At 41.8% G+C, this 15785-nt stretch overlaps 3 protein-coding genes across 9 annotated transcripts in view; 1 reads left to right on the forward strand and 2 right to left on the reverse strand.

The window, feature by feature from the left end:
- Window positions 1–6907, reverse strand: part of fam118b (family with sequence similarity 118 member B) — a 30480-nt gene extending 23573 nt beyond the window's left edge. For 3 of the 7 annotated variants that reach the window (XR_007958291.1, XM_052039973.1, XM_052039978.1), the window contains exon 1: window positions 6821–6907. The gene's annotated coding sequence lies outside the window, so the exon portion shown is untranslated. Of the gene's footprint in view, window positions 1–485; window positions 546–2261; window positions 2312–6820 lie in introns of those variants that run through there. The other 4 variants (XM_052039977.1, XM_052039975.1, XM_052039976.1 and 1 more) reach the window with 4 other exon arrangements.
- The window catches only part of tirap (toll-interleukin 1 receptor (TIR) domain containing adaptor protein), a 311479-nt gene that overhangs the window by 112642 nt on the left and 183052 nt on the right, over window positions 1–15785 (reverse strand). The gene's annotated exons all lie outside the window — the stretch shown is intronic.
- The window catches only part of ilvbl (ilvB (bacterial acetolactate synthase)-like), a 36625-nt gene continuing 27939 nt past the window's right edge, over window positions 7100–15785 (forward strand). The window contains exons 1-4 of the mRNA XM_052039967.1: window positions 7100–7292; window positions 7996–8197; window positions 12555–12682; window positions 15120–15258. Coding sequence (XP_051895927.1) covers window positions 7173–7292; window positions 7996–8197; window positions 12555–12682; window positions 15120–15258 — 589 coding nt within the window. The 5' untranslated portion in view covers window positions 7100–7172. The remainder of the gene's footprint in view (window positions 7293–7995; window positions 8198–12554; window positions 12683–15119; window positions 15259–15785) is intronic.

Consider the following 15785-nt stretch of genomic DNA (forward strand, 5'->3'; position numbering starts at 1 on the left):
CCGTTCTCTTTCCCCTCCCCCGTCCTCATGTCCTGCCCATCTATTCCCCACCTCCTTCCCTTTATTCCATGGTCCACTGCCCCTTGCTTCTTCTTCCTCACAGCTTCTTACATCACTCCCTTTCATCCCCCTCCCCCACCCACCTACCTTCCCCTTCTCACCTGGACTCACCTATCACCTGCCACAGCCTGTGCTCCTCCCCTTCCCTTGACCTCCCTATTCTTGCTTCTGTCCTCTTCTGTTCCAGTCCTGATAAAGGGTCTTGACCCGAAACTTGGACCGTTTATTTCCCTCCGTGGATGCTGCCTGATCTGCTGAGTTCCTCCAGCATTTTATGTGTGGAGTTCCCCCACCAGATTGTTTGTTGTAAATGAATCCTTCAATGGGTAATCTAAATACACACAGCAATGGATTGTGGGGTGAAAGGACCTAGAATTAGAATAATGGAAACAAATATTGCAAATGCCAGCATTCAAGTTACTTACTAGACTAGCAATCGAGTGCCTCTGAATTCATTCAGGCACGTGCAACTTTCATCCAAGCAGCTGGGGAATTTAAAATTCAGTTAATTAATTAATATAGAATAAAGAGCTATTAGAGCTAAAAGTAATAGACCGTGAAACAGCCAAATTGTCTTAAAAACCTATCTGGTTTCACTTATGTTCTTTGGCAAAACTTGCATCCAATGAAATAAACTGGAGGCTGCCCATGATATAGAATGATGGAGGTACCATCTTTACATCTTATGCTCAAGTGAGCAGTCCCAGAGTAATTTTATTCTAGATATCTACTTAGCAGTGTAATAGCACTTTTGCCACTGCTAAAAAGATTCCACAGCAACAAATGAACTTACAGATTTATTCATGTTCATTTGCATTCTGTTGTTGTGTGACATATAGGAACCCCACCACAAATAGCAAGCAAAGAACATGCAAGTCCCTAGTATTACAGAGTGCAAATGTCTATCTACTACTATCTGAACAGTTGTGGGGAATAAGATTTCTCAGACCAAGTACAAATTTATTCACAATAAATTTGCTGCTCTAAAAGAACAAAAATTGAGTTTTTTCCCATGGTGGAGATCAACTTCCAGTGTGTTACAAGATAAGCAACAATGTTATGAATTGTGATTGCTGGTGCAATTGATAATTTTCTTGAAGTATTTTTGCACTGGAGACATAACAGATCCCAGAACAAGAAATCCCACACATCAAATAACAATAACAGCAGCAAGAATGAACATCCTCACCCTGGAACCATTACAGGCAAACTGGAAAAATGGATAAAAATCACTTGTTTTTTTAAAAACTTCTGTTTGCCCCCAGTTATTGTTCCCTTTCTAGGCTTGTACCACTCATTGCACTTCCCTCGTTGCCTCGTTTATTCAATGTGTGCTTAGCCACTTCAGTTACAAGTGATGAATGAAATTGTTTCTTTCACTTTAGTGGCTTCATTGCACTTTTCCATGACAGAACTCTACTGACACTAAATGGTAAATTCTACATCTTCACAGATAATGTGAGAGAACCAGCAACCATTACATTTTAGCATCCAAAAAGGTCAATCTTTTTGTTCTTATTACAGATCAAATCTCTTATTTTCTGAATGTATTTTCTTTCAATAACCAATTTTTCCACCACACAATGTGCCAGCACTCAATTTCATTCCAAAAATAATGGATTCACACCCCAAACCAGGTGATCTAGTCCAACATATTTTATTTAGTGTTAAGTAAGCTATTCCACATTTGATATGTACTGGTGATATTTTTACCCACACAAGCCCAGTTAAGTTTATCTCAATCCATTAACTGACATGTCCTTCTATTCCTTTGTCATTCCTCTATTTAGGTAGTTCCTGTCTTAAAGGCTGGTTATACCCCACCACCTCTAACCCCATCCTCCAACCTTCTCCTGGTTTCAATCCCTACGGATTGCTCTGTCACCCTCTCTTCCTCCTCTTTGCTGAACCGGCACAGGACAGAAATGAAGGTTAGAATCTGTGTTAACGAGCTGAACATTATTTCCATCCACTGGGCAAAGCCGTTTCTCTTCCTGTATTGAGTGAAACTCCAGATATTAAGGGCCCTGGTTCTGGACCCACTGGTAGGGACCCCTGCACCTCAGACGGTGGGGACCCCTGCACCTCACCTCTCCCTCATCGGCAGCAACCCTCCCCCTCCCCCCATTACTCCGACCTCCTCTCCAGAACCCTCCCCGCCCCGGTTGCCCCCACTCTCCCTCCCCCCTTCCCCTCCTCACCTCGCTCCCTCTCGGCGCCTCCAGGCGATGCGAACGCGCGCAGTGAAGGGCTCCGCACGGCGGCCACGCAGGGTCAGAAAGAGCGGAGCGGCGCAATCGCTCAACTCAAAACTCAAGCCATCAAGCTCAAGGAGACGGGGCTTGCAAATACACTCCCCACACGTTGCCTTCATAATACTTTATTTTCTTTTCCATCTGCATTCGATGGAAATTATCAGTTCAAATTTCAGACAGGCATCTCAAAGAACAGTTAACTGGAAAGTTCTTTTCAAAAGAAAGCATCTGGATGGCCTGCTGATGACACTACATTTTTTTCACATTATATTCCATATTCTTGCCCACTGAGACAAGAAATTCTGCAGATGCTGGAATCTGAAGCAACACACACGAAATGCTGGAGGAACTCCGCAGGTCAGGCAGCAATGGATGCAATAAATGACACCCTCAGATTCACAGGTGAAGTGCTGCCTCACCTGGAAGGACTGTCTAGGGCCCTGAATGGTGGTGAGGGAGGAGGTGTAGGGGCAGGTGTAAAACTTTGTTACCAGTGCAGGCTCGTAACATTGACTGTCCCACATAGCTGGGGCCCTTGCGAGTGCCCATGGCTCCTTAACTCTGTTCCAACCCTGCATTCTTGCCTGCACCCAGTAATCTTTCAACCACTTGTTTATCAAGAATCTCTCTACCTACCTCACCTCAAAAATTTTCAATGACTCTGCTTCCACTACCCTTTGAGGAAGAGCGGACCAAAGTCTCATGATCCTCAGAAAAAAATCTTATCTCATCAGTGTCTTAAATGGGAAATGCTTTATTTTTAAACAGTGTCTTTAAATTCTAGATTCCCACACAAGAGGAAACATCTTCTCGACATCCATCCTGTCAAAGCCCCTCAGGATCATATAGGTTTTCCACAAAACACGTTATTCTAGTCTTGTACCTCATACTTGTGGCATTTAGGTTTCCTCCCACCGCAAATCACCTGGTATTTCAGGTTTAATTCATTGGCCTCGACTACACCTACTACAGACATTCCTTGACAACAATACAGCACCATCATTCTATTACAGGCATTGTACAGTACTATCTGTCCTTGCTTTCTTTCTCTGCAGCTTTAAACTTATTTTTAAACGGTTCCCAGTTCTAACCAAAGGTCATCAACCTCAACCTTAACTGTTAACTCTCTACAGATATTGCCTGATACACCAGGTATATTCAATATTTTCTGTTTTGATTCCATGCTTAAGTAAACCTAGCATTCATTACAATGGCAACTTTCCCTCCCATCAGTATATCAGTTACAAAATGGTGTTTTAAGGTGTGTAATGAAAAAAGAAAATGCTGGAAACATTCAGCAGGTCAGACAGCATCTGTAGAAAGGGAACCAGTTAATATTTCAGGTTGAAAACCCTTTATCTTTCATCTGACATGATAACTCTGTTTCTCCTTCCACAGATACTGTACACATGAATGTCAACAATGAGTATTGCAAAAGCATTCTAAAGTTCTGCACTGTATTCAACCAGGGGAGGATGCATCAAAAATTTTTTTTAGTAAGAGTCACTAGACATAGATGCTAAGCAAAAAAGTTTCTTTTTTCCTCCCAGTGTATTCCAGTTGCTTGGTGGGAGAAGTGCATCCTTGTTTTTTTTTGATCTATATTGATGACCCAACTTGGAGTGATAGATTGCAGCAGGATATGTATAGGCTGGTGGAATAGGCAGACACACGGCAGATGAAGTTTAATGCAGAAACTCAAGGTGATGTATTCTGGTTGAAGGAATGAGGCGAGGCAATGTAGAATACTGTTCTAAAAGGGATGCAGGACAGAAAAACATGGGGCTGTGTGCACACAAATCATTGAAAGTAACAGGACAGATTCAGAAAGCAGTCAATAAAGCAAACATAATTCTGGGCTTTATCACTCCAAGGCATGGAGTATAAAAGCTGGGAAGTTACGCTTAAACTTTATAAAGCACTGGTCCAGTCTCAACTGGAGTAGTGTATTCAATTCAGGCCACTACATTAAATGTAGTATCTCGGGGAAGATTCTTAGCGACAAGAATCACTTACATTTGGAAAAGCCTAGACTTATTCGTCAGCATGGTGTTGTGCAGGGGAGATACTGTTTGACGCATTTGATTTGAGTTTTTTGAGGAAGTGACGAAGATGATTGACAAGAATAGTAGAGTGGATGTTGTCTACATAGACTTTAGTAAAGCATTTAACAAGGTTCCTCATGGTAGGCTAGTCCAGAAGATTGTCACAGGGGATCCATGGTGAGTTGGTAAGTTGGATACAAAATTGGCTTGGTCATATGCATTTAAGGTGAGAGGGAGTAGGTTCAGAACAGACGTGAGGGGTACGTTTTTTTACTGAGCGAATGGTAGATGTCTGGAATGAGTTGCCTGATAGGGCAGTGGAGGCAAATTCACTGGGGGCTTGGATGGGCACATGAATGAGAGGAAAATAGAGGGATATGGGCATTCTGTAGGTAGGAGGGAATAGCTATGTCAGCAGAACATTGTGGGCCAAAGGGCCTGTTCTGTGCTGTACTGTACTGTTCTATATAAGACAGAGTGTGGTAAAGGAGCAGTGTTTCTCTGCCTGGAGGTCTTGACCTGTGATGTTCCACACGATCAGTGCTGGAACCTCTGCTGCTTGTGATAAATGATCTAGATAAAAATGGAGGTGGTCTGATTAGTAAGTTTGTAGATGATATGAAAACTAGTGGAGTTGTGAATAGTCTGAAAGATTGTCAAAGGATACAGCAGGATATGGATCAGCTGGAAATTTGGACAGAGAAACAGCAAATGCAATTTGATCCAGGTGAGTGAGAGGTGTTGCATTTTGGGAGGTCAAATGCAAGACGAAAGTATGCAATAAATGGCAGGACCCTTAGGAGCACTGACGTATAGAGGGATTTTGGGTTCCAAGTCCATAGCTCCCTAAAGTAGCAACACAAATGGATAGGGTGGTAAAGAAGACATACTGCTTGCTTGCATTTTGTAGTCAGGGGATTGAGTATAAATGTCAGGAAGTCATGTTGCAGCTGTATAGAACTTTGGTTAAGCCACATTTGGAGTATTGTGTGCAGTTCTGGTTCCTACGCTACAGGGAGTCTATACAAGCTTTGGAGATGGTGCAGAAGAGATTTACAAGCATGTTGCTTGGATTAGAGAGTATTAGCTATAAGGCTGGACAAACTTGGATTGTTTTTTTCTGGAGCTTCAGAGGTTGAAGGGCAATCTGATAGAATTATATAAAATTATGAGAGATCTAGATTGATTAGGTAGTCAGTCTTTCTCCCAGTGCAGAAATTTCAAATACTGGAGGGCATAGGTTTAAAGAGAGAGGGGGAAAGTTTAAAGGAGAATTGCAAGGCAAATTTTTTTTAAAATATAAGCACAATGAATAGTAGGTGTTGCCAGGGTAGGTGGTAGAAGCAGATACAAGAGCAAATTTTAAGAGGCATTTAGAGAGACACACATGAACAGGCAGGGAATAGAGGTATACAGGCAAAGGGAATAGTTAGATTGGCATCATGGTGGGCCGAACTGTTGTACTGTTTTATGTCCTGAAGGGATTAGAGAGGGTTCAGAAAAGACCTGCAGTCTCTGGGATGAGGAACTAGTTACAGGAATAGATTTAGGGTTGCCTTCTTTGGAGGAGTTAGAAAGATTTTAATTTTGAACATCCTTATATGGAATTGGTTCATTATTGGCAGTTGTATCAAGGTACAGTGAAAAACTTGTCTTGCATACCGTTCATACAGATCAATTCATTACACAGTGCATTGAGGTAGTCCATGGTAAAACAATAAAGAATACAGATCAAAGTGTCACAGCTACAGAGGAAGTGCAGTGCAGGTAGACAATAAGGTGCAAGGTCATAACGAGTGAGATTGTGAGGTCAAGAGTCCAGTTTATTGTAATGGGAACCATTCAATAGTCTTACAACAGATTTGATTACAACAGTAAACAAAATGATGACAGGTCTGTAGAGTGGATAGAAAGATTGTTTTCTTTGGTGGAGGATTCAAGAACTAGAGGTCACAGATATACTATAAAGGGAATTAAGAGTGGAGCAAACAAAACATTCCTTTCATACATCATGTGGTTGGCATGTTCTTACTACAGGTGTGGTGGAGTCAGGTTACATTGTGGCCTTCAAGAACTAGTTAAGCATATGGTGGAGAAAAAGTTACAGGACTATAGGAAAAGGGGTAGGCGGTTGAACCAGAGAGTTACAGTGCTGGAGAGCCGACATGGACACAATGGGCCGAGTGGACTCCTCCTGCGCAGAAACCGCGCTCTGATCGTCTGCTCCCAACCGAGTCACGGCCCCAACGCTGCTGGGATCGGCTTCACGCCGCCTGTGACTTCCACAACACCCGCCTTCCTCGGCAGGTTGTGCCGGCCACAGGCCGGGGCTGCCGGGGCCTGACCCCGCGCTGCCGCCTCCCACACACGGACTCAGACTGAAATACCACAGGAACCGCCAGTGAAACTTTAATAAACACCCTCCACATAACTACACAAATGATAAAAATCTAAAGTTACCGCTGCGAACCCAATCCCGCCGCCGTGGCGCCCACAGCCGCTGACCGGCCCCGGTGACGACGGCCCGCTGTTGCGCCGCCTCCTACGGCGGGCCGGCGGGAGGCCACGTGATAGGTAGCATCCAATCAGTAACCCGGCCGATCAGCTTCACCCGCCCCGGCTTGAAGCCCGCCTTCTCTTGCCTATGATTGGACGAAGCCGCAGGTGGCCCCCCTGCGATCTGGATGGTGATAGGTGGTTGGTGCCGTCAGTCGTCTTGGAAGCGCTGCGAAGCGTCGACGCGGGGCTGAGGTGAGGCGAGGGATCGGGAACTTGGAGCCGGCTCTCGGCCCCCGAGTCTCTCTCATCGGCCATGGAGATCGACGCCGCCGCCGCGGGGTGTTCGCTGTGCTGGAGCCTGACGGCCGTCGTCATCGGCGCTGCACTGTTTGCGGCTTGGAAGCTGGGGCTGATGCACCAGCTCCGGTACCGGGTAAGAGGAACGGGGCGGCCCGAGGCCTGGAGGGGGACAGACCGGACCCCAATAGCCGAGATCGGTGGGGTGCGGTGGGGTGGGGGTCTCCTGTCCCTGGGGTTCGGGCTGCTCCCCCCGTGCCTGAGCCCCTGGAGTGGAGAGGCCGCTGCCCGAGGGCGGTGGGCTGTATGTTGCCCTGCCCGGGGTTGCTGGGTTGTGCTGTGAGATCACTGCCCCTGCCCTGCTCAGAGGTTGCTGGATAGGACGGGCGACCAACCCCCGCCTCTGGTGTTGTAGTTGTAGGAATTGGACTGGATCCTGCGTCCTTGAAAAAAGCTCAAAGAGGATACGTTGGCTTCTCCCTCTGGAGAATCCCCCTCTTGTGTAATATTATGTTCTGTGTAGTGTCTGTACCTACGTGCCTGTGATGCTGCTGCAAGCAGGTTTTTCATCGTGCCCGTATCTCACTGTACTTGTGTATATGAAAATAAACTTGACTTGGAGAGCAGACCAGTTACTTACCTGCATGGACATACTGAACCCCGTCCTGTGATTCGTTAGGGCGATGGGAGATCTGACTGATTTTGTACTTGGTGCTCAGGGATGTGGCTGCCCTCTACATTTCTGCATTCTCTTAAAAATTGGAAGTTAGTTTGCTGGACGTTCAGAATTGAGGCTGTATTTTGGATATGTGATATTTTCCTGTGATATTTCTGGATAGGTGGAACCTGAAAGCCCCAGACATGGCGGTGAGAGAGTCGCTGAGGTCTTGAAGGCTCATGGTGTGAAATACCTCTTCACTTTGGTCGGCGGACACATATCACCTATTCTTGTGGCTTGTGAAAAGATTGGGATCCGTGTGGTAGACACCCGGCATGAAGCCACGGCTGTATTTGCTGCTGATTCTGTGGCCAGACTTTCAGGTACTTATTCAGCCTTAACTTGCCCTTACGACCTTTTTATAACCTTCCTTAACAACGTCAAGATTGCTTGCATAAAAATGCAAAGGTTTAAAATTATGCAGTCTGATTGCCGCTTAATCTTTATCAGTAACCACAAGTTATTTATCTCCTTTTAGAATGATTTCATTATAATAGAGTACATACTCCCTCAAGAATACAATATTACTGTTCAAGATGATTTAAGAGATTTTCTCTTAGTCTCCCCTATATCCTCAGGATAACTTTAAAATTATAGTTAGAATGATCAGGAGCATATCTTTACACATGGGTTCATAGAGGTCTGGAACTCTCTCTGCCCCAAGAGATTGTCAAAATTAGGGTCAAGGGGTTTGGAAATGGGGAAGTATTGTTACAATTGTACTGGGTGTTGCTAAGGTCATATCTAAAATACAACAATTTTGGCCCTTTATGTAAGAAAGGATAAACTGGTATTGGAGGCATTCCAAAAGAGATTCACTAGACTAATTCCTGGGATGAGAAGTGCTATCACAAGCATTTAAAGAAAAGTTGGATCTGTATTCTTTGGAGTTTAGAAGAATGAGGGATGATTTTATTGAAACATAAGATCCTAAGTGAGAGAATCTTGAACAATGAGACATAATTACGAGACAAAGGGGCTGTCATTTATCAGTGAAGTACATAGGAATTTCTTCTCACAGATGGGGTGAATCTCTGAAATTCTCTGTCTTGGAGTGTGTAGAGGTTAGATCACTGAAAGTATTTAAAGAGGTAGATAAATTTTTGGAAGATCGGGGAATTAAGTGCTATGTGGAAGGTAGATGTCAATTATGACAGTGGTGGTCGGATGTTACGAAGACGGAAATGGATGTATGATCAAATATTCCACTAAGTTTGCAAGCAGTTTATTGAGCTTCAGACAACTTCCAGGGATAGGGATGGAATCATTGTCAAGAAACAAAGTTTGTGAAGGAGACTGAACACAATAGCATTGATCTGCTCAATAATCTGCTGAGAGGAAATTTCTGCCTACGTTGTACTGGATGTCAGGCAAACAGTCTGACAAATTGGAACTAATGGAGGAGTCATGAGAATTGGTGGTGAGATGAAGCTGAGTGTCATTAGGGTAAATGTGAAAACTATCAGTGTTTTCAGACAATGTAATTTAAGAATAGTATATTGATGAAAGATGGGAAGGAGACATAGGTCTTTAGAGGAAACTGGTGATTGCAGTGTGGGTGAGGCAAGAGAAGCTATTGCTGTTAATTCTCTGATTATAACTAGATAAACATAAATAGAACCAGGCAAGTGTCCCCCCAACCAGCCAAATGATGTTAGAGAGGAGGACAGGGTGATCAACAGTGTCAAGAAGGACATGAAGGGGTTGATTTCCATTTTCCACAATCACACAGGATGTTGTTAGTAATTACACTATTTCAAAAGTTCACAGATTGCCCAAAGGGTTAAGGAATAGTATGGTTTATTGGTTCACGGAGAGCTGATGGTGACAATAATTATCACATTATAATAGTACTAAACAGATGGATGACTGGTAGCAGGTGTGATGATTCCCTCACAAAATATTGGTCAATCAACCAACAACAACAAAGTGCCTCACCATCAACTGAAGACAAAAGCAATTATCTCCTTTCTGGGTTTATAATTCTCAGCTGGTCAAAGTGTTATGCCAAGAATAGCATGCAGGATCCATCTCAAGGAGTTTTCTGTTAGCTGCCTGCCTTTTGTCAGTATTTCATGAATATAAATACCCTGTTGCAAGGGGTTGACAAATGCTCCCTGTTCATAACTATAACTAATTTTCTCAGCCTCCTAATGAACCATTCATTAATGAAACCAACACTTTCTTGATTTGGTCATGTAATTATGATGCTTCCTCATCTCTGGCTTCACTTGATTTGTCCCAGTTAGACCATTATTTCCAATAATTCCATTCCGATGCCACCAACAGAATTTACTCAAGTGTCTTTATTTTTCTCAAGGTACTAACACCAGCATCCCCTTTTCCATTAATTGCATCCAAATTTGTATGGTGATTTTCATTTTATTTCCCCAGGGGATCTAGAGCAGCATAGTGACACAACTAGTTGAGCTGCTGCCTCATAACTTCAGTAACCCAGGTTCAATCCTGATCTCCAGTGTCGTTAATGTGGAGTTTGCAAGTTCTCCCTGTGACAGTGTGGGTTTTCCCTAGCTGCTCCGATTTCCTCCCATGTCCCAAAAATGTAGGTTATTTGGCTACTGTAAAATGCCCCTAGTATGTAGCTGAGTGGTAGAATCTGTGGGAGTTGATGGGAATGTGGGGGGAAATAAAATGGGTTAGGGTCAGATTCATGTATAAATGGGTGCTTGTGTTTCAGTGGGTTGCAGCATCTGTTTCTGTGCCTTATTCTCTCTACAACTCTCTGATTGTAATATGTAACCTGGCCTTAACAAAATAAAGGGAGGACAAACTGTTGCTTTTCAACCTCGGCTTAAAAATCTATGTGTTGAAGATTTTAAGTTGAAGGACGCTGTCACAACAGCTTCTTGTTTTTTTTCCTTTCTCATCATGATGTCTTGACTGTTAGTATTGCATTATGTAATTAATATTTTTCTATAATGAATATCTTGGTCTTTCTAACTATCTTCGTACAAATCCTGCCTTTCAACTTATTATATGTGACTGCTAACAGATGTGACAATTCCCTTGCAAAGTATTGATTGGTCTGTCAGTCAGTAACAATGAAATATCTTGCCATCACCAAAACTCTACATTAGTGACATAAATGGAAACAGTTTTATTCATGGGGGAAGGGCAGAAACCTGTTCAGTGGGACTTAACTAAGTACTGATTAACTTCCTTCATGCATAGTTTGAGAGTATTAAGAGCCTGTATCTTTCATTGCATTGGTTGATTTGCTCAATTGTCTTTGGCCACACAATTTCTTTTATTTCTGTAAAATTTGTTACTTCATATTTTACACACTTCTTAACTTTCATCAATGGAAGCTTGTTTGTATGTAGGGGGTGTCCGTAAGTTGGACATTCGTAACCTGAGGACAACCAGTACTGGTATCCAGACATTCTTGATGTTCCAGTTAATTTGGAATTAATTTGTGTCTACTTGCTTGTAAGATAATTTATAAGATTTATCAATTAAAATAAACATTAACCACATCACCCATGCAAATAGGCAATTCTAAGTGTTCTTTTCATGGTTTCTGTCTCGGGAGAATGATCACTGTGTATGCTAAAATTGAGACTTGGCACACTGTCCATTAAGTCAGTCGATCAACATGATTTCAACCCTACTTATCATAGTTTTCCTGCTGGACCCTGGATGCAATTTGGTGCCACTGAATGAAAATTTTAAAAAACTACATATGCTGAAATCTGAAACAAAACCAGAAAATGCTGTAAACACACAGCAGGTCAGGCAGCATTTATAGCAAGGAAAAAAGAAAACAATTCAGGGCGAAGAACCTTTGCCAGAACACATATGTTGTCTAAAGTAAAGGCCTGGACCTGCTGAGAGTTTCCAGCATTTTCTGTTTTTGTTTGGTGCCACTGAATTATTGTTTGCTGATTTATTGCCCCAGTTAATATATCCATTTTAGCTGTGCTGGTATTCTGCACCATGGAATCTGGTCCTTAATAAAGATAGCTTTATAAACTGAGCCAATCACTGATGCATGACATATCGCGTGTTACAGTCTCAGACTTGTTTTACGAGGGCCTAATTTCTTGAAAATATTACAGAAGGCCCCTTAGTTCACTGCATCCTTGTTTTCATGCTACTTTGTTCCATAATCTCTGCACTTTGCTTATCCAAATGTAATTGCATATCTTGCAACCTGAAGCTGTTCTTCAGTGAATAGAATGATCACATTTCAAATGATCATCCTACTCGTTCAAGATACAAAAGAGAAAAGGAGAATAGGAAATAAATGTTATTCATAAACCCTGGCCTCTTTATTTTTCCCAGTTTCACAATCTGAAGACATGTAAAAATTTATTTAGAGCACTGCAATTGACAGCAGCTGCTGTGTACCTCTTGGCATAGATCCCTGGCATTGTCAGCCGTGTAGATCTTGTATAGTCCTTCTGTTGTTTTGCTCTCTATATTTGTCCTTTGCCCTTCATATAAACTCACTATTGTCTGCATTTTATATAATGAAACGTAATTGGGCAGCATGCTGATCACTCCATAGACAGTAACTATGAAAAGCACAAGCAAAAGGGTCCATAAACATGGGTGATAAAGTTAATATCAATGCCTCTGGGAGTCTGCTGCTGCTTGTGCTGTTGCAAAAAAACTAACTATTGAATGTGTCCAGTGAAAACTGTCTCTCTGTTTCAGGTTCTATTGGTGTTGCTGCTGTAACAGCTGGTCCTGGTTTAACGAACACTGTGACTGCAATTAAAAATGCCCAGATGGCAGAAACTCCAGTACTGTTGATTGGGGGAGCAGCTGCAACTCTTTTACAGGTGAACAGGACATTCAATTGTAGGTCTGTGATGAGCAGTGTAATGTTTGATGGATTTTAGTGTGCCGAGCAACATAATGTCAGATGGATTTTAGTGTTTCATAGATGGGACTTTAAAAGGAACCATCACAAATAGAAGGCAGTTGTTTTAATAATTGTTCCTCTGGCTGGCCTTATTTATGAGCTGTTTTTAGGCAGTCTTTTGAATATGAACAATTTTTTGAGAACACTTAAGAGAAAATTCCTTGGAAATTCTTGAAGGGATGTTATGAATAATGTCATTTAAGAAACATTTTGATTTCTTTATTCTTCATGATGATGGTACTTATTTGTCTCGCTATTAGTCTTTAAAAACATTGTGAAAATGCAAGTTATTAGTTGATAAATGTACGCAATCATAATACAGGCACCACATTGCATACAAGATCTTTAGAATTTTAGGCTCTTGCCACGCACTTGCCTCCCAAAAAAAATGCAAAGGCTTCAGCTTGACTGGTAAACCGCATAGTTTACTATATATTGGGTAGTTAAGTTTGCAATAAACAAGACATCACTTGCGACCTTTAATGCCAGTTATCAGGAAAGTGTGTGGCAAGATCATTGTGCAGCTGTATTATGATTGTACGTATTTAACAACTGCAGTTGGTATTCACATAGTGTTTCTAATGCAGTGAAGTATTCAAAGGTGTTTCACAAATTGTTGTCAAACAAGGTCTGGTTTTAAGCTACTTAATATATTAGGACAGGTGATCAAAGGAAGATTCAGAAGTGATGAAGGAGGAGAGAAGTAAAGAAGTTTACTGAGGGAATTCCAGAATTTGGGAGCTAGGTAGCAGAAGGCATAGCAATCAAAATTAGGGAGAACAAAAATTGGGAGTGAGTGCACAACTTTGGAGAGGTGGAGAGGTGCTGGAGGTGTGCAGGCCTGGCAAAGATTACAGAGAAAAAGAATGGTGAGTCTGTTTGTACACAGGGTTGTGAATTTTAAATTGATGAACATGAAAGTAATGTGTGAAGGGAACCTTATGTGAGTTACCAGTATGGATTTGACAATATTACAAAGAATGGAAGGTGATCCATAAGCTTGCATTTACCTGCATCCCAAGTTTCGTCTTCAGTAAGATTTTTCAACATTGTGGAAAGTTACATATTGTTGTTTCAATGTTCAGGTGAGTTATTAATGAGGGAACTTTTAGTTCTGCAAGATTTTGGTCTATTGAACCTGCTATTGATATAAATAATTGATGATTTGACTTCAGTGTCTAGGCTGGGGCTAAATATTAGTTGAGCATCTTAAATGGCTTGTTCGTGTAGAACAGTTTGTTTTCATGAACCATCTTTAACAGAAGAAAAGTCTCATAAAAAAGTGAATGGATTCCAGGACTTATTAGGTAGGGTGACTAAAGTTTGTTTGAGATGAGCTTTAGAAAAATTCTTGGAGAGGGGAGAAGGAGTTGTGGAGAACGTGGGAAAAAAATGCTAAAGTTTGCATCTAAAGATGCCTTGCGTAAAGATGCTAGGCATCTGAAAGCAGTAAGTGGTAAGTTTGAAGAGGCTGAAGTCAGTGCAGTATAGAATATGCGGCTATTTGTGGATGCTGAAGAAATTAGGGATGGGAGGGATAAGGTTATAGAAATACAAGCACAAGGAGAAATTTCAGACTTTAAGGCACTTGTCAATATATATCAAAGCCCTGTGGCAATGGCCAAGATGGGTAGAATATGCTTCACTTCCTTTGGTTTTAAAAAGCTGAGGGATGAGAGGCTTCGAAGAGGTCATTGGAGTAATTGTCTGGAGCTTCAGAAGTCTTGAGTAAAGATTTCATGTGAAGTAGAATGGAGGTGCTTGATATTATGGAATCTTTTTGAAGCAGAATGGGAGGGGCTAGAAGCTTGGTCAAGATTGAACAGGATGATGTGGCTGCAAACAGTTTAGTTTGCTCTGAGACTGTGGCCAGGGAAGTGGATGGAGTTATTGGGGAACTTTTATGGTATTGGCTTTAGCAGATCACTTCAGTCTTCCCAACTAAATAGAGGAAACTATAGCTCATTGAAATCTGACCACCAATTTGACAGTACACTGGAGGGATTTGGAAAAATACTGAGCAGGTTTTATTGCATGTCATTAGTGTATCTGTTGAAGTTAATCCCATGTCGGTAAATGAAGTCAGCAAGAAGAAAAATTATTGATAGATGGAGTCCCACATTAGTTCCACAGGAAGAGAAACCATTATTGAAGCTCTGTCTATAGTTAATGTAATCTGAAGAAGAATACCCCAACCAAATTGCATGGGAAAACTATTGGTGACAAATGGTGTGATCAACTGTGTCAAACTGTAGACCACTTAAAGAGGGTAATATTTCATGGTCCTAATTAGCAAATCTCAGACAAGCACCTGGTTAAGACTTTATTTTTTGGTATTTCTATTTGATTTCTAGGGCCGAGGTGCATTGCAGGATATTGACCAACTGTCACTTTTCAAAACTCTCTGTAAATCCTGTAGTACAGTTCGCACAGTCCGGGACATTGTTCCAGTGCTCCGCAAGGCTATTGCAGTGGCTCAGTCTGGAACTCCAGGTATGAAATTGGACAAATTCACTGACAATGAGAAACTGCTTCAACAATCGCAGGTGCCAAAAGAGCAAAAGTAAATTTCTTCTAAAAATACATAGCAGGTCTTTGGGATTTGAGGGAGAAAGGATGGGCTGATGTTTGGGCAGATGCACTTCTTCAGAACAAGTATTTTGTTTTCACTTTCAGGGCTTTAGTAATTACAGTTTATTTCTTCCATCTCCTCCTCATTTAGGGAATGAAAAGTAAAAGCAGGATAAAGTCTCATCAACCCAGAAGTAAAATTATCCAGTTCAAATTATTTGTCATTGATTTATGTTGGCATCAGAAAACATTGAAGTTTTTTGGAGGGGAAGTTTACATCCTGTTGTTTAGGAATGCTCTAATATTCAGTGATATTTTGTCAGCCTCGCTTTTAAGATCAGCACAGTTGGAGGAGGTGCAGAGCAAATTTTCCTGTGCATCAAACAACCCCAGAGCAGGTGTGGCAGGAGTTATAGCAAGGTAAAGCTTTTCTACTTTAAATCTAGAAT

This window comes from Pristis pectinata, chromosome 27, assembly GCF_009764475.1.
Source record: "Pristis pectinata isolate sPriPec2 chromosome 27, sPriPec2.1.pri, whole genome shotgun sequence".
Taxonomy (NCBI): domain Eukaryota; kingdom Metazoa; phylum Chordata; class Chondrichthyes; order Rhinopristiformes; family Pristidae; genus Pristis; species Pristis pectinata.